Raw genomic sequence first — 19,237 nt, forward strand, 5'->3', positions numbered from 1 at the left:
GGTTACACTACGGTGGTTATACTACGCCTCTTGCACGAAATCCATCGCGATTACCCTTGATCGCACGGATTCCCGGGTAGAATCACGCGATTTGTTTAGCCCGAAAAATTGCGATCTAACCCCGTGCTAGGGTTCGAGCGCTATTCTTCACGGCAGCGTGGCCGCAACCCGCCGGGACGTAACAACCCAGATAGCACAAGATCTGAGGACGCCCTAAGAACGTCCTGAGGACGAAGAATGTCCTCAGGATGCCTCAGGATGTCTTCTGGATGTCCCCTGGACATCTGTGCTATTAGGGAATAATCTTAATATTGACAATGCATATCAACGACGACGCATTCAATCAATACAATACGTTTTCTTGATGAGTATTATACCAACTTAATATACCATTGATTATATATATCGTCGATATTAAGATTATCTAATAGAAAGTTACTATTTAGTACGCGTATCAAGTGCACGATGTAAAAGCCACTATTTTGAACTGATAAAGGCGAGTCTGTTTCAATCATGTCTTTCAAAACCTTTGACTACATAAGTATGGACTGCCATCACCATTCTTGAAACGTCGAAACCATTCCCTACATTATTTATCAGTTGGAGCATTGTCACCATAAACTTCTACAAGCATTCGATGCGCTTCAGCTGCACTTTTCTTCCAATTAAAGCAGAAAAACTTCCAATTAAAGCACTAAAACCTCCCGCAAATGCTGCTTAGTTAACATAAAATTTGACATATTCAACACTGTAAAAAATAGGGGTTTTATATGAAACTCAAAGCGATATAAACTGAATATTTTTGACAGATGTCTAATCTCTCTGAAACCACCGAAATCAGCTGTCACTATGAAACATTCATAACAGCCAGAGTTATCTTTTGAAAACGGACCGAACTAATTTGTACTCCTAATACTATACTACTACTATACTACTACTATACTACTATTATTTTACTACAGTTTATACTATACACATAAAGATACGTAAGCAGCAAAACTTATCAGTAAGCCAATTAGCTAATCGAATATTCTTAGAAACATTACATTGTATTTTATTACTTTTTAATTTATTTTTAGATCTAAGTATTTAGTTTATTTATACATCTCTATGTGCGTGCATGTATATGCAATGTTAGTTTATAACCTTACAATATATGTGCAATGTTTTATATTAATAAATTAATATTTCATCCACTTCAATAAATATCAGTTTTAATACAATAATGTCCTCAATCTTCTCAGTAAGCAAATTGAGCGCAGACTGCGCGCAGATTGGCAGCAAATTTCATCAAAAACCCACAGCAAAACCATAGCCATCTGTGTCTACATTAGGCTACGGTTTTGGCAGATTGGCGGTTTTGACAGATCTTGCTGTCGAGCAATTGGTGCCAAATTTGCAGCAAAAACGCGCAAAGCTTGCAACACAGCAAGGTCTGCGTCGTTTCTGCTGCCAACCTGCCGTCAAATCGCTACAAACTCTGCGCGGTTTTTGCTGCAAATCAGCAGCAATTATCTGACAACAAGCTTTGCCGCATATCTGGCGGCAATTTGGCAGCAAGATTTGATATAACAGATCCTGCATCAAATTTGTTATCTATTTGCCATCAAAAGTTGATAGCAAGCTCTGCTCAAAATCTGTTCACGCAGGTTTGGTTATCTGGGTTTATTATGTAAAAAATAAAAGTATCGCAATAAAGATTTTTTATAGTTTTTATTTAAATTATAAGAATGATTCAATATTTTATTCAATATATTGACTATTTATTTGACATCCATATGAGTGTTTTCAAAATTTAAGTGTATATATCTTTTTATTTCTTGCGTATAACGCAAGAAGAATCGTGAGCATGTGATTTTTTGCTTCGAACAAAGACAGCCTACGCGAGTACCCAGAAGCCTTAAATACGATTTTTCTTTCGTTTCGAAGTCTCTATTGCCAAGCTATTTGAGAATGATTTTTCAAATTCAAGTGGCGCTGCAGTCGTGATTCGCACAACAACATCGTGGACTTTGGCTGCGTTCGCTTTGGACGCTTATGCGCTATAAGCGTCATTCTATCTTCTACCCGTGTATAATCAGCGATAAAGATAGAATAACGCTTACAGCGCGTAAGCGTCCAAAGCGAACGCAGCCTTTGTGTCGCTCCGTGGTGCGAGGCTGCGTCATAGACTTTGCGTCACGTTGCGCGAGCGTGCGAAACGTCAAGGTAGGACAAGACAGGGCAGGGCAAGGTGGGGAAGGTGAGACTGAAATTCGCGCTCAGTGCCAGTCCGTCGCCGTCGCTCGAGCTAAGATGGCAACCATGTTATCGCGGGCGATCTCACTCGCGGAGAGTCTCGGCCGTTTCAACAGCTCCAAGGTACGTGAGCGGGCGAACCTTCACGTCGAGATGGAATGGACACTTGTAATGCGTCGTTCGTTGTCGGGAAAGAACGCGCAGAAGTATCTCTGCGTTCACGAACGCCGAGGACTCGCTTGTGTGAGAGAGGAGCGCGCCAGTGCGAAAGAGAGAGACAGAGAGCGGAGAAGGACGTTCCGCCATAGTGGACCGCAAAGTGGTCTGCTAAATTGAGCGCCAGGGTCAAGCGATTCGAAACCAAGCCAGTGCTTGGTCGATCGTGCGTTTTTCTACGAAAAATTCGTCCAGCGGTTACGCAATCACGCAAATGCCTTCTGCATCTCGATCATGTCGACCTTTTGACGTTCCTCTATCCCATGGGGCTTGACATCCGTTCGCGTTTGATTGAGTTTAATGGGATTATCCAGGGGGAGAGAGACACTTGTCAAACGATCGAGCGCGCGCGCGTGGTCAATGATCATGATCGTCGTTCTATTTCGGGAAGGTTGATTCGAGTGCGCGCTAATGAAGACCAGAGCGAGAAAAAATAGTCAATCGATCGTTCGTGCACACAGCAAACCTCGTCGACCGTCGGTTTTCTTTCTCTCTCTCTCTCTCTCTTGAAAGAATTTGGTCAAATCACGCTTTCTTGGAATGAAAAAAATGAGAGAGAGAGAAGGAGGGAGACAGATGTTGGTGCACGTGTTCGGTTGTCGAAGTCAATGACCCGTTTACGCCGCCGACATGAAATAAAAAGTCACATTTTCATCTTATAAATTAATGTAAATGCGCAAACATAGCGAAGGTATGTGTAAGAAAAGGAAATATAAAAGATATTTTATACCCGTGTTTCTTTTCATTTTTTAAAGTAAAATTATGGTAAAAACTTTGACATTCATTTCATTAGTAAGTTGTTTCATTAGTAAGTTGTTTACATAAAAATAATAAGAAAATTTATAGAAATAAGTAAAGTAAAAGATAAAAATATGTTGAGTAAGATGCTTTGTCATACAGTACTGTAGAGAAAACAAAAAAAGAACAAAGCATGAAAGTGAAAGAAGAAATAGATCATAGACTTATAGCATAGACTGCATGCTCTTAGTAGATGGCTGATAACGATTAAAGGACAGAGATAATGTTAAGTCAAAAACATACACAGTACTTTAATTCTAGGAGAGAACAATACAGGAGAAACAAAAGAAAGAGTGAAACAAAAAAAAGTAGATAATTAGACAAAGAAAGCATCTTACTCTCTATCATCCTCTTCTACTAATATTAATTCCAACTCTCCAATAAAAATGCACAGTCTTTCTCTATAAGTCTATAATCTTTTAAATTTCTCAAGGATACTGATACATATGTATGTATGAGAAGGAGAGATATGTTAATTTTTTTCTTTTAATTCTTTTAATTTACTGATCATGGTATAACGATCATGGTATAACGAACAACAATATTGTGAACAAATATTTTCGACAAGAAAAAAAGAAATTTCATCATACGATTGACAGATATTTATGTCACTTTAAAATTAAAAAAGAACTAATTTTATTTTACTTTATCAAAATCAAAATCATTTTTTTAATTAAAATAAAATAAAATTTAATACTAATAAAATAATAAAATATTAAATTTAATAAAATAAAACTTAATTAAAATACCTTAATTTTACTTTACTTTAAAACAAAATTATTTTTTTCTGATTTTCTGAAGGACTGGCAAGAGCTAAGAGCAAATCCTGATTTGATTTTAGAAGCTGCGTGCGATAAGCCGCAAAACACCGTCTTTGTGTGTAAATGTATGTCCATATACATGCAAATATTAATGCATATCTTCCGCAATGACGCAAAAGCCGGAAATTAACTCAGGAGCTAGACTGCACTTTCCGTAGTATCTGTAATTTGTCGTATTTCGCACAGACGTTATATTTGCTCCCAAAACTTTCGTCTTGTATAAATATCAAAGGGACTATAGAGTCGAATTTTGCAAGTCTTTAAAAATTTATTATAAAAGAAAATATAAACTCGTGTTGCACTTTCAATCGAATATTTGCTCAAATAAATTACTCAGTTTTCATTCTGATTATTAAAAAAACATTCTGTAGTCTCCTAAGGACGATTATCTTGATTACAAATATCGCAATTAAAAGGAGATTCTCTTCGTATTTTGGTTGAAAAACGACAAATGCCTTTGCTTCTTTGACAAGTCTCCATAGCTTCTTCTGCTGACTCTTATGACTATCAGAGATTATGGATTGAGAATTATAATTAGACCAATTAAGTAAGACAAAATGAAGATTTAGATTACCTGATTGGTGTGATTGTAATCTTCAGTCTGATAAAGACATTAAAGCCCATATCAGACTATATATTGAGGATTACAATCTGACCAATCAAGTAAAGCAGAATCAAGATTTAAATTGCCTGATTGGTCTGATTGTAACCTTCAATTCTCAATCTGATATGAGCTTTAAAAGTCTACAAGAGGAATTACGAAAACTTCTTGAGAAGACTCGTGTAATAGGCTTTTCTAGAATTTCCATCAAAAAACGAAAGTCTACACGAATAAACTTGTGTTTCGCGCTCTTGTCGCACGTGACTGCCAAAGCCAAATCAAGTTTACTCCTATAGATCATAGGACGTTATTTATATTCCGATCTTATATTTAAAGTAATCTTAGGTTCATTTTCAGATGCTTCATAGTCAATGCGTGTACAAGATCACTCACTGAACACTTAGTAAGCTCTTATATTCGATTAATTTATTGTTTTAGATCTAAAAAATACACCAATCACATATAAGAGCTTACTAAACGCTCAGGTTGTAGTATTGAATGCATCCAATGAAACAATCTGTATTACATCTGAGGATAAACTTAAGACGATCTTAAATATAAGATCCGACTATAAATACTACTTAGATCTTTGAGGAATTCGTCCCTGGAAGGAGTTAATATGTCTGAAGTTGATTTTTTTTTAGATCTTTAATATTCGAAAAATATGAATAGGCTTCGTTAAACGAGTTTATGTTGAACTTTCGCTTCGATAATCGAAGCTTCGATATTCTTTATCCCGGAAAAAGTAAATCTCAAAGTATATAATAAAAAAAGTATAAAGTATAATGAAAAAGAATCTGGTCGTTTTAAAAGTTATTATGCAATCTTACTCGCTGCATACAAAGTGCCGTTGCCAAGTTATGCATAAAAGATGCGTATGTAACGAATATATAACTCATTGCCACTAGTTAGCCTTCGAGTAGAAATCCATACACTATAAATGGCGCGCATGTTTTATAGTGATTCACGTGTACTTTAACCTGTTCGTCTTATCTTCTACACGATACCAATGTGCCGCATTGACAATTAGTTATCAGTTTCTGTAGTTTGATCAATACGCATAATATTAACTTTTAGTGTATACACACACAATCTGAAAGAATTGCGTAAGAATTGAATGAAGAATGGCGCTCAAACATGTCGTCTACAAACAATCGTGGCCCGATAAGTTGTCTGCTTTTGTTTCTGTGAATTCTGAAGCTACGTTCAAACGTAGTAGATATATATATATATATATATATATATATATATATATATATATATATATATATATCTTTTTTTTTCAAAATTCACAGAAATAAAAGCAGACTAGTAATTTGATGTCGACTATAGCAGTTGTATCATGGAACGAGTTTCATGAGAATTTAATGAAATTTGCATTATATACGCAGTGAAATATTATCTAACTCGCGCAATTAGAAAAAAATTTATCGTCTGAGAGTTAAGATATTTGTAATCAAAGTTGACTCTTCTCATGCGTGTTCTTTGAGACAAGCATATTATTTTTAATTTCTATTTTTAATATTTTTCAAATTCTCTACTTATGAGATTTAGGTAAGAAACTATTGTGATTAAAGATATATAAAGATGTATATCACGTTTATATATATATATATATATATATATATATATATATATATATATATATATTTACATCCATGCATACGTACATACATACATACATATACATACATACATATACATACATACATATACATACATACATACATACATACATATACATACATACATATATACATACATACATACATACATACATACATACATACATACATACATACATACATACATACATACATACATACATACATACATACATATACATACATACATATACATACATACATATACATACATACATATACATACATACATATACATACATACATATACATACATACATATACATACATACATATACATACATACATATACATACATACATATACATACATACATATACATACATACATATACATACATACATATACATACATACATATACATACATACATATACATACATACATATACATACATACATATACATACATACATATACATACATACATATACATACATACATATACATACATACATATACATACATACATATACATACATACATATACATACATACATATACATACATACATATACATACATACATATACATACATACATATACATACATACATATACATACATACATATACATACATACATATACATACATACATATACATACATACATATACATACATACATATACATACATACATATACATACATACATATACATACATACATATACATACATACATATACATACATACATATACATACATACATATACATACATACATATACATACATACATATACATACATACATATACATACATACATATACATACATACATATACATACATACATATACATACATACATATACATACATACATATACATACATACATATATACATATGTGTGTGTATGTGTGTGTGTATGTGTGTGTACACATTTAAAAATACATATATATCTCTATTTATCTATATTATACTTAGTTGCAAAACAATTTAGACACAATAAAGTCGGGAGCTCACCAAACTGTCAAAATTGAGAATCGTTTATCATGGGTTTTCACAATAAATATATAATTAATTATTAATATTAATTATTTCTTATTATCAATTATATTATTACAGAGTAAGCCCGTCTGTAACGACATTCAATTTTGATAGTTTTTAGTGAGTTCTCAATTTTATTATATCTAAACTACTCTGTAATTGACACTATACATCTTTATTATATAAATTGATACATAAATAATGTTTTCATCAGAAAAATAAAATATAAAAGTGTTAAGTACTAGTTAACAATATTTTTTGTGTATATATATATGTGTGCGTATATTTTAAGTATATTTTAAATTAGCAGTAAAACAAATGTATGAAAACGTGATTTTGTATGATAAATAGTAAATTTATGAGCGGTCAATTTGATGCTACTGGAAAAAGAGAATATACAATATCTAATGAGAAATATAACTATCTTAAATCATTCTTATAAAATAAATTTTCTCATTTTCTGATGTTAGATGTTTCAAAATAGATCGAAAATAAAATGCAAACTGTTCTGCAAACAAGTGTGCACACAGTAACGTTTTATTTAATCAATTGTTTAGTCATCGTAGTACCTTACAAACTTCCAGATATTAGCGTGCAAAATCAACCCAGCAAAACAGCAGACCAGGAATTTAAATGTACACGAGCACATTAGCTACAGTTTACTTAATGAGGCCGGTGTACCTACCCCAAAATTCGGCGTTGCCAAAACTCCCGACGATGCGGCCAAACTCGCTGCCGACCTAAAAACTAAGGACATTGTCTTGAAGGCTCAGGTCCTCGCGGGCGGCAGAGGAAAAGGGCACTTCAAAGGATCCAGCGTTAGCGGAGTAAAGATGTGCGAAACGTGAGTAATAACTGCGTATGTGATTGTGCTCCAAAAATATCCTAGAAAAGAGTTATGACTTAACTGGCTATGTTGAGAATTATTTCATCTTTTACTGCTTTGTTGTTTACAGACCGGAAGAAGCTAAAGCATTGGCAGGTCAGATGCTGGGTAAACTGCTGATCACGAAGCAAACCGGCGAAGCTGGTCGGATATGCAACGCCGTGATGGTGACGCAACGTATGTTCCCCCGCAAGGAGTATTACCTCGCTGTCATGATGGAAAGAGCCTTTGGTGTAAGCACGTTTAATTTAAAACTTGAAACCCTTCGTTGGCATACTTATTTTTTGTTGCTTTAACACACTGAGTCTGTATGAGATTTCACAATCTCTCATGAGAATGTAGAGCGGATTGAGGTGAACATAAAAGTCATATATCGTTTTTCTTAATGCGATATTCGTGATAAATATCGAGATATTAATTGAAGAAGATTTATAAATAATGACACTCGAGATGGTAGATGAATAATAATGACGTCTGTCGTCATGTATTTGTACATAAGGTCAAACTGAACAAAAAAGTCCTCCATTTTGCAAGTGACCACATAGATTTTTAGTTATTAACTAAAGAAGATTGATGTATTATTGTGCAAAATCGTGCAACAATTTTCTTTAACTAATAATTAAAAATCTACATGGTTATTTACAAAATAGTAGAAGAATTTTTTACTCAATTTGACCTAATGTATAAGTACACGACGACAGATATCGTCAATGTAGCCTGTCTATCATATCATGCTTGATTATTTACAAATCTTTCACAATTAATATCTCGATTATTAATTATTGCGATTCTCGTAAAACGGTTGGACTTCTTTGTTCATCTTAATCCGCTCTATATCTTCACAAGAGATTATGAAATTGAGATGACGCACTCTATATACAGGCGTCCTGTGGGGTATACAGGGTGTCACAGAACGTTTGTATCAGGTGTTTTTTTTTTTCGAAAAATACGCATTTTCTTAAAAAATGTTTCATACAAAAGTTGTGTGGTTTTAAATCACGCATAGTAGAATTAGTATGACCTTGATAACGTTGAGGTTACGTGAAGGTCATCTTCCATTTTTAAATGAAAAAAACCTCCATTTTTCATTGTATAATCTTGTAACTAATTTCAAGAATTTTGCAAAACAATATAATAATGTATTTTGTCATTAAATATTTTTCTAATTATGAGACCTGGAAATTTCAGTACCGCCGGCATTAGCATTATTCAAGATGTACCGCGTGGATGTTACACCTCTGTTGTGTGTATGATACGGGCGTTATATGATACAGTGTATACAGGGTGGCTTACACAACTTTACAACTTAATATTTCAAAAATTAAGAAAGATGTGAAAAAGTATTTCCAACAAAAATTATAAAATATCAAGGGAAGAGAAGATAGTAATATCTATTTGATTTTAGAATGATGTTGAAAATACCTATCGAAATTAACTTCAATTTTTTAAATAGAATCATGATTTTTTCGGCATAATTTCGATTCCTCTGATCTTTTTGTGTACGAAAGTATTGGAATAAAATCATCGAAAAGTAGATGCTTCCCACGATATATTATTCTATTATTGTTCAATACAAAATGTGAAATAACATTCACGATTCAGTGATCCAAGATTCAACAGCTATGGAATCTTAATTTTTCGCTTGGGTCAATTTATATACCTATGACTGCCAAATTAGAGTTAATATGTTTGAAATAAAACGTTAAGAGAAAGAGAATTCTGACAAGCGCTCGTAATTTCAGGGTCCCGTCATAATAGCATCCAGCCAAGGTGGGGTGAACATCGAGGAGGTCGCCGCGACAAATCCAGGTGCCATCATGTATGAACCTATCGATCTTAAAAAGGGTATTACAAAGGAACAAGCGGAGCGTATAACTACCAAGCTTGGCCTCGAGAACGTCAAGGACTACATTTCTAACATAATTATGAACCTCTACCAAATGTTCCTTAAGAAAGACGCTCTGCTCTTAGAAGTAAATCCTCTTGCTGAAGATATTAACGGAAACTGTGAGTACGATAATTTATGTGATTCATAGATTCATAATTCATTATATGTTCTAGTAAAGAAAGATACAATTCTTTCAATACTAAATATTTTCAAATTATTTTATACTTATTTTATGTACTACTTTCTTTTTATAGATTTTGCTTTGGATTGCAAGTGTCGGTTCGACGATAACGCCGAATTCAGGCAGAAGGAATTGTTTGCATTGAGAGACTGGACTCAAGAAGACTCTAAAGAAGTTGAGGCCGCCAAGTTTGACTTGAATTACATCGCGCTTGATGGTAATATAGGTTGCATGGTGAACGGAGCTGGTTTAGCTATGGCCACTATGGACATTATAAAACTACACGGCGGCGAACCGGCCAATTTTCTCGACGTTGGTGGCGGTGCGTCAACTTCTGCGGTGAAAGAGGCATTTAAGATCATCACTTCTGATTCACGGGTGAGTAAGCGGTATCGATCAACATACAATATAATTACGTAATGCGAGGCGTCTGCAGTGCAAACCAAACCCGATAAAGGAACACAAAAGTCTTTATGTTTGAGACGTTTCGTATGAAATAATTATATCTTCAATTTAGAAGAGACTTCAACAAGAGATGTTTGTCCCTTTATTTTTAAGTTTATAGAAATTTTAGGACTTTATGGACATTGTGCAATAATATTTTATATTTTACATATATGTGTTCTTTCTTTTGTAGGTTCACGCTCTTCTAGTTAATATTTTCGGAGGTATTATGAGATGCGACGTCATAGCGGAAGGTATCATCGCAGCGACTAAGGAACTAAGTTTAAAAATCCCTGTGGTCGTTAGATTGCAGGTAAAGTACATCCCCGATATGTTTAAGTTTCCACTCAATCAATTGGAAGTACACGATGCGACATACGTTTTGTGTTTACAGGGCACCAACGTTGATGAGGCCAAAGCTTTGATCGCGAATGCAGGCTTAAAGATCGTGCCGATTGATGATCTCGACGAGGCTGCACGGGTCGCGGTGAAATTGTCGACTATCGTTAAGTTAGCGCAATCCGAAAATCTCAGCGTAAATTTCGAGATACCAGCAATTTCATAGGGAATTAGAAAAAAATCGTAATTGAGAGATGTTAAGAATAATATTTGCAAAAAAAGAGAAATATATTCAACCGTTGAAAGACTCAAAGAACATCTAAAAGTACATTTGACATCTCACAAAAAATATACAGTAATAAAACTTCCTATGTATAATAACACGCGCTCTTTCTGTCAAACAGCGCGCACGTTTTCGAACGAATTTGTCTTTTGAATCTTTGTGTAATTCGTAGAATGAGAAGACAAGATACACATCTTGTGGATGCTTTCTATTTTGCGAAAGTGACTACGCCGTGTATCGGATATTAAAATCTTGAGAAAACAGGTAGATACTAATATAAACATATATTTTTTTTTAATACGTTGGATGCGCGCAAGAGATAAATGTAACACAGAACTATGCGAAGTTACTCACAGAGATATAATTTATTGTTTGCCCTGTAACAGGGCTCTGTGATTCAGTATTAAGGAATTAAGTTATGTAATATAATACCTATTCGTGCAGTCTTGTTGAAAATGGGTGTGCACTCTTGTGTGCGGAGAATATACAAATGAGTGTAAGTACACGCCTGTTCTTTATAGACAAAACCTTGTGCGTCGCCCGAAAATCATCGAACGTGGAAAGTGTGTGCGCATCTGGAAAGGCCTATTTAATGTAACACACACACACACACATATATATATATATATATATATATATATATATATATATATATATATATATATATATATATATAGCGATGTGCAACATACATAAATTATTTTGCATAATTTCAGCTTGTTTTTGTATTCTCAATGAACGATCGAATCGTCGTCAGGGTTACACCTAATTAATAAGATCCAATAATTAGGGAGAATTTTATCCAGCCAAAAGTCGATCATCGAGCAGACATGTTTCGCCGCATGATTTATTACTCAAGTTATATATCGAACAAAGAGCAATTTGATCGTACAGAATTATCGCGAGGGTCTGGAGAATTCTCTGTAAATACGGGGTTCCGTTTATTTGTGTAACCATGATAAGGAAAGATAAGTAAAGAATATTCGTGTAAAAAGTTCTCGAAATCCTGTATTTGCTGAACAATCGAATTAAAATTCTTTCGTATGTCTCGTGTAAAAAAATAATAAAACCGTAAAATTAGTGTTGTATATAATTGTATATAATTCAGAAATTCTGTGCCTGCAATCTAATTTTTCATGTATATACGAAAATTTATATATCTTGAATTTTTGTGTTTCAAATGCATTCGTTATATTTTCAAGCATTTCGTATTTCGTAAAAATACTATAAAAAGATTCTCTCTCTCTGAATTGGTCCTGTGTGTGTGTGTGTTATGCAGGACCTTTTACCATTTTCAGATATTTGGTAGAAAGATGTGTTCCCAGGGGCGCCGCACACGAATTGACATAACAGTAATGTAAGCCCGTATTAGACTACCGACTGCCGACTCTCAATGGACCAATCACAGTGAGGCGCCGACTTGGCGCCTCACTGTGATTGGTCCATTGAGAGTCGGCAGTCGGGTCGGCCTGTGCAGTCGGTAGTCTGATACGGGCTTTAGAGCAAAGCAACCAATGGTTGCTTTTTAACAAGAGACACAAGGGGTGCGTTCTTTTATTCGCAACAGATACAACCCGATGTATCCGATGCATAATTTAATCGTTCTGTGTATCCAGTTGCGCACATCAAGCTGCAGATTGCGTACATCTTGACCGTTCTTTAATTTAAGTTGCAAGCATAATCGTGCAATTGCTTGCAACTTTTAGCATCCCAATCCAAGCGGCTGCCGAAAAATTGTAGCCTGAGTTCCGAACGTGTAGGAACCTTAAGTACGAATACGGTTCTTTGGTGTGCAGAAAGTAGTGCGTTTCTCAGACAACACACAATATTTATGATAAATATTTATTTCGAATTATTTCTTAAAAATATTATATAAATATAATATAAATATTTTATATACATGAAGGAAAAAGTATCAAAATCTTTATTGAAAATATTCCCACATAGCAGAAGTGTCCAAAATATATCATAAGGATATTCTAAAGATATATTTGGGATATGTGATATCTTCAAGATATCGCTATGATGTATTTGGGATATTCTTGCTGTGTGGGTTATTAAAATACAGACTAAATATTTTATACAATATTTATAGTAAACGAAAAATAAATATTTGTAGTAATATTTTGTAAATATATCTATTTACAAATATTATATATGAAAAAAATAAATGTAATTATTTAAAATTATTAAATTAATAAAAAATAAGAAATTCGAATCTCAGCAATGGTAAGCAAATTTTCGAAGTACAATTTAAATTTAATTACGTAGCGTGTGAAACAATAAAATTGAAATTTTAAGAAAAATTCAGGAAAAGAGAAAAATATATATAAATGAATATATTTTAATAAATATTTTTATAATATTTATGAGATATATAAATATTTTTCATTCAATATAGTCCCCTTTTAGCTCGATACACTTTTCCCAGCGATGTTCAATAGCTTCGATACCATATTTATAGTGAAAACCATCGAATTTCTCAAAATAGCCATCAACCGCAGACTCCACCTCTTCATTGTTAGCAAATCTTTTACCATCAAGCCATTTTTTCAAGTTTGGAAATAGATAATAATCTGAGGGGGCTAAATCTGGTGAATAGGGTGCGTGAGAAAGCAATTCGAACTTTAACTCATTGATTTTGGCCATCGCAATAACGGACGTGTGAGCCGGTGCATTGTCATGATGAAACAACACTTTCTTTTTCGCCAAATGCGGACGTTTTTTCTTGATTTCATTACTTAAACGCTGCAATAAGTTCGCATAATACTCGCCGTTGATTGTTTTTCCTTTTTGAAGATAATCAATGAAAATTATCCCACGCACATCCCAAAAAACTGACGCCATAACCTTGCCAGCCGATGGAGTTGTCTTCGCCTTTTTCGGAGCCGATTTTCCCCTTTCAGTCCATTGTTTCGACTGTTCTTTCGTCTCAGGTGTGAAATGATAAACCCATGTTTCACCCATGGTTATGAATCGACGCAAAAACTCGGTTTTATTACTGCGAAACATCGCCAAACACTCGATTGAAACATCCTCACGACGCTGTTTTTGTTCAATTGTGAGCAAACGCGGCACCCATCGTGCGCACAGCTTTTCCATGTCCAAATTTTCAGTCAATATGCGATGTACAGTACTTTTTGATATGCCTACCATTTCAGCTAACTCGCGCACTTTCAGTCGACGGTCATCCAATACCATTTTGTGGATTTTCGTCACCATTTCTGGCGTGGTCACCTCATTTGGTCGACCACTGCGATGTTCGTCTTGGCAGCTCTTACGGCCTCTTTTAAACTCTGCCACCCAATATTTTATTGTTGTAAACGAGGGAACAGACTCCCCCAGAGTAGAATTTAGCTCAGTTTTGATATTGGTTGGACTGAGACCTTTTAAATAAAAATATTGTATCACATAACGATGACCAATTTTCTCCATGTTTACAAATGTACTGAGAGCGTTCACTATTGATGGCTGCCAAACTAATACTAAACAACGTAGCGTCTTGAAACTTCAAACTTCAGCTTTATAAGGTTGATGCTTTCGGCCATAGTGATTTTTTTCAAACAACAACCGCCATCTATACGTCAGGTCGGGTACTTCTTGGACTACCCTCGTATGTTCAATAAATGTACAAAAATGTGTATTAAATATAGTCGAAATATTACAATCTTAACAAAGAAAGACATAACTGCTATATAACATAAAAGTAACAAGAGTACGTGTTACGTCTATGTTATATAACAGTAATATTTTGTGTTTGCTGGGATAATTGTAGTAAAAAATATGGAAAAATTAATTTATTAATGAGATGTAGATGGATACTACAAATGTGGGAGTTATTGAAGGTTTATTTTTAATAACAGCATCTGAAATTAACTCTGAAGACTCTTTATCCTTTAATAACTGGCCATGTCCCATGTATTAAATCATTCCATGTACTAATTCAATTAATGACATTTTTTATGTTATTTGATATTATTATTAGACTGCCTTTCTCTCTCACAATTTTTATAAAAGCAATACTGATACATTACTGATTGGGACCCGATGTTGGACATACGACAATCCAATAGCCAATAGGAAAACTTATTTTCTAGGGACAGTACATCACTAGCTAGTAACCTTAAAAAGTACAATCTTGATGTATCCACGAGATGCATTCAGCTACATCTGTGCAAATAAAAGAACGCAACCACATTGTGTGCACACTACTAGACGATAGTCGTTGGAGTGAGCGAAATACAAGAGTGAGATAAAAGGAGAGGAAGAGTACTCGAGTGACGTTTCCGAACACAGCACAACCCTTTCGTTCAGATATTTTCCTACGTCCATGTAGTGACGTGTTTGAATATTGGTCAACCTGATATATCCAGTAACTGATTTGGCCATACTGATTGGCTTCTTTTATTCAAATTTTGTAACGATACTTTGACAAGGAGTAATTGGGGTCTTCTTATTTTTGATTTCTACATTTTGCAAAAAAATTTTCTCGACCCTCTATACAAACGTGAAAATATGGTGAGGACAAAAGCGGACAGAGTTCCTAGGAAAGGTAAATTTTACAATACTGAACTAAGGAATTAGAGTTTTCATATGTTTTATTGAAAATAATAGTACTGTATATATTTGTAGCTATTGGTGGAAAAGTAACTGCAAAAAAGAGTGCACCTGTAAAAATCAATACTCCTAAAAAGAGTACTGGCAGCAAAGGAGGTAATATTTCATGTATTCTTCTAATTCTACAATAAAGACAATAAATTTGATGATACACAAAGACATTTACAACAAGATTTATGTGTTTTCAGCAAAAAAACAATCTGGCGGGAACCCTTACCATCCAAGGGAAACACCAAAATGGCAAAAATCTATTACTTGCTTTATAAGTAAGTCTGAGACAACTTCTGAGGCAACTGCAAGCGAAACTTCATCGTCAAACTTCATCGAGAACTTTGTAAGTATTACAAATGAATAGTAAATATATGTTTGTATCAGTTTTTTCTGTTTTCTATATTAGTTTATATATATAATATTTGTTTGTGTTTCAGGAAGATCAGAAGGATGAGAAGAATGATATCAAAGAAAATATAGAAGATGATGATGATGATGATGAGTCTGATTGACAGTCTCGTCATTCAATTTTGTATTTTCATACTCTAACTGATTAGTTATTTATTTGTAACTTTTATTTATCAGAACTAGATCATTGTTACTTTTTTTATCACGTATTTAATTAAGATTTCATATAAATTTTTATCATTGTTTTAAAGAAAAATAGGAAGATTGTACATTCTGTTATGATAACATGATAATTTGAGGTAAATTAATAAAACAACCATTGTTTAATTTAGTGAGCAATTATAAATGTGATAAGAAATAATTGCACATAGGTTACTATTATAAAAATGATCTAAAAAAAAATTGTGTTAAACTATAATAATTTATTTGGCATAATTTTTGTACCAAATAAATTATAATTTATAATATGTGGGTGAGAAAATATTTCATTTGGAAGATAAATCAATGTTATTCAGTTGTGTGTATAAGTATATAAAATAACTATAGATAATAAATTAGTATATTTTTATATGTAGCTATCTTGTCAAGTGAAAAACTATACCATGTATATTATGCTAACAATTTATCATTAAATAAAGATCCAGATTCATATCAATTCGAAACGTTACATCAAAAGTTATAAAAAAAAAATCCATGTTTATCTGCAGCTTCGATCGGAAACCAATTGTCGCAAACACGTAATACTATGTAATGATTCTATCGAATTTAACTCTGAAACACAGTGAGATCACCTATTAGAGCCAAATCATAGCTTCAGGCATAGTAATCTCATAACAAAATCATCGTTCAACTTGTGTATCGTGATGCATTCTATCGGTTTTTTGTGTTACTTATAGTATTCGCTTCAGTTTGCGTGCGATTTTGGTGCTAATTGTTACATGCATGCTTGTGTTTGTCATTGTGAATTCTGATGCTGCTTATTGCTAAGTTTCTGGTATATTCTAATTTCTGGAATATCCTAGTTGCAAGTAAACTGTGACTTTTGCTGCTTTTTCTGATGTACATAGAGAACTTATAAAACTTAAACGTTAATGTTGGCAAATAATAAACTGAAAAAATTGTTTATTTTTCTAGGTGGTATCATGAAGTCACCAAGTGTTTTTAAAGCAATTTTTATTTTTTTTTGGGATAGAGAAATCAAGGTGGAAACTTAATGATTAATAGTAATATTGTTGACACAATCTTGAATGACATTTCTACTGATGTGTTGGAATTTGAGGACGAGAATGAAGAGGAAGATGCCGAAGATATTGTACAGAACAATGTTTCTTATGAAGTAATGCTAATGGAAGTAATAACAATAATAATGAACGTGAAATAAATCAGCAACCTGCCGTCAACTTTGTGTCCATGGAATATTTACTCTTCGAGTAGATTTTTTGAAAAAAACAGGATCTAATGTAACTGATGACGCAAAAATGCCTATAGACTTTTTTTTATGAAATAGTTTCCAGAGACACTGATACAAGATTTTGTCTATCAAATAAATCTCTATATTACCAAGAAAATATGGAGGAAACAATCTCCACCCTACTACTATTAATGAAGTAAAAAATTTCTTTGCAATTAATATTCTTAAAGGGATAAAGAAATTGCCTAGTTACAGAGATTACTGATGTAGCAATAAGGTATCACAAGATAAAACTATTTAATGCAGATTTAATGTCTATGAATTGATTTGGATAGCTTCTTGCTCATTTTCATTTAAATGATAATGCAGTGCAACCTAAAAAGCGAGAAGCAGGCTTTGACAAATTACACAAGCTTATACAAGCTACACCCATTTTTGTCAGTACTTTCACATTCATGGACATTCATGTACCAGCCTATGCGACAGCAATCAATAGATGAGTTGATTCGATTCAAAGGGAGATCATTGAAATACGTGCCAGCAAAATTTAACAAACAAGGTTACAAGATTTGGGTAAGAGCTGACTCGGGTTATGTTCTTGAATTTCAGATATACATTGGTAAAGTAGGAGAAAGTACTGAGAAGAATCTCGGAGGCCGTACGGTGAAAGACCTCCCGAATTCACTGAAAGAGAAAGGATATGAATTATACTTTGACAACTATTTTACCTCAGTAAATCTATTTCAAGAATTGTTTCAAGATCAAATATATGCCTGTGGAACAGTTAAGAAAAAAGAATCAAGGTGGCAGTTTTGTGTCCACAGTAATGGACTATAGCAACTCAATAGGATTTGTAGACAAGGTTGATATGTTGAAAGCAACATACAAAATAGACAGAGCCGAAAAGGTAGCATCGAATTTTTTTTCCATTTTCTTGATGTTACAATTGTAAATGCACACGTCCTCTTCCGAGAAAAATCTACAGGATCTACATTATCCAGGAATTTCGTTTGTGTTGTCAAGGTCCTGTTCTCAGGGAAGAAAATAGCTCTGACGTGTGAAAGAGGAAGTCGGAGGACGAAAGTAGGGTACAGAAAAGATACAAGCCAAAGGTTGCGCTGGAACAGAGATCCCATGCACCTTCCCGTACACAGCATCCTTCATAGGGTACGTTCAGATTCCCAACCTGGGTGCACTCTGTTACTAGAAACACTATAGCATATGTCACATATCTATAGCACTTCTTGTATTAGAGTGCACCCGGGTAATGGCTCCTGCACACAGGACGCGGTAATGTTTGCCGCGCGGCGGAAGTTTGCGCGACAGCCAATCAATATGTTGTTTTTCCGTAAGAGCTAGAAGGTTATTACGGAAAGCAGCACATAGTGAAGAATAGCGCTCAAATCATAGCACGAGATCAGATCGCAATTTTTCGGGCCAAACGAATCGCATGATTCTACCCGGG

General features: G+C 34.0%; 4 protein-coding genes across 4 annotated transcripts; 3 read left to right on the forward strand and 1 right to left on the reverse strand.

Annotated features, from left to right (window-relative positions):
• Positions 1-2,145: 2,145 nt before the first annotated feature.
• On the forward strand, positions 2,146-12,433 carry LOC116847354 (succinate--CoA ligase [ADP-forming] subunit beta, mitochondrial). The gene is made up of 7 exons (XM_032822278.1): positions 2,146-2,361; positions 7,909-8,168; positions 8,281-8,443; positions 9,953-10,217; positions 10,353-10,657; positions 10,917-11,036; positions 11,118-12,433. The coding sequence occupies exons 1-7, from the start codon at positions 2,296-2,298 to the stop codon at positions 11,286-11,288; spliced, it is 1,350 nt and encodes a 449-aa protein (XP_032678169.1). The 5' UTR covers positions 2,146-2,295; the 3' UTR covers positions 11,289-12,433.
• A 1,744-nt stretch (positions 12,434-14,177) lies between these two features.
• Positions 14,178-14,759, reverse strand: LOC116847346 (histone-lysine N-methyltransferase SETMAR-like; the record flags this gene model as incomplete). Its single annotated transcript, XM_032822262.1, has 1 exon — positions 14,178-14,759. A coding segment is annotated over one exon (582 nt), but the record flags the coding sequence as incomplete, so codon positions are not given.
• Positions 14,760-15,718: 959 nt separating this feature from the next.
• Positions 15,719-16,935, forward strand: LOC116847416 (PCNA-associated factor-like). The gene is made up of 4 exons (XM_032822393.1): positions 15,719-15,897; positions 15,978-16,058; positions 16,151-16,296; positions 16,391-16,935. The coding sequence occupies exons 1-4, from the start codon at positions 15,861-15,863 to the stop codon at positions 16,463-16,465; spliced, it is 339 nt and encodes a 112-aa protein (XP_032678284.1). The 5' UTR covers positions 15,719-15,860; the 3' UTR covers positions 16,466-16,935.
• Positions 16,936-18,541: 1,606 nt separating this feature from the next.
• On the forward strand, positions 18,542-18,990 carry LOC116847368. Its single transcript, XM_032822301.1, has 2 exons — positions 18,542-18,679; positions 18,796-18,990. The coding sequence occupies exons 1-2, from the start codon at positions 18,542-18,544 to the stop codon at positions 18,988-18,990; spliced, it is 333 nt and encodes a 110-aa protein (XP_032678192.1).
• Positions 18,991-19,237: the final 247 nt, after the last annotated feature.

Source organism: Odontomachus brunneus, unplaced genomic scaffold (genome assembly GCF_010583005.1).
Source record: "Odontomachus brunneus isolate Ranch 3 - 2012 unplaced genomic scaffold, Obru_v1 Obru_scaffold_077, whole genome shotgun sequence".
Taxonomy (NCBI): Eukaryota; Metazoa; Arthropoda; class Insecta; order Hymenoptera; family Formicidae; genus Odontomachus; species Odontomachus brunneus.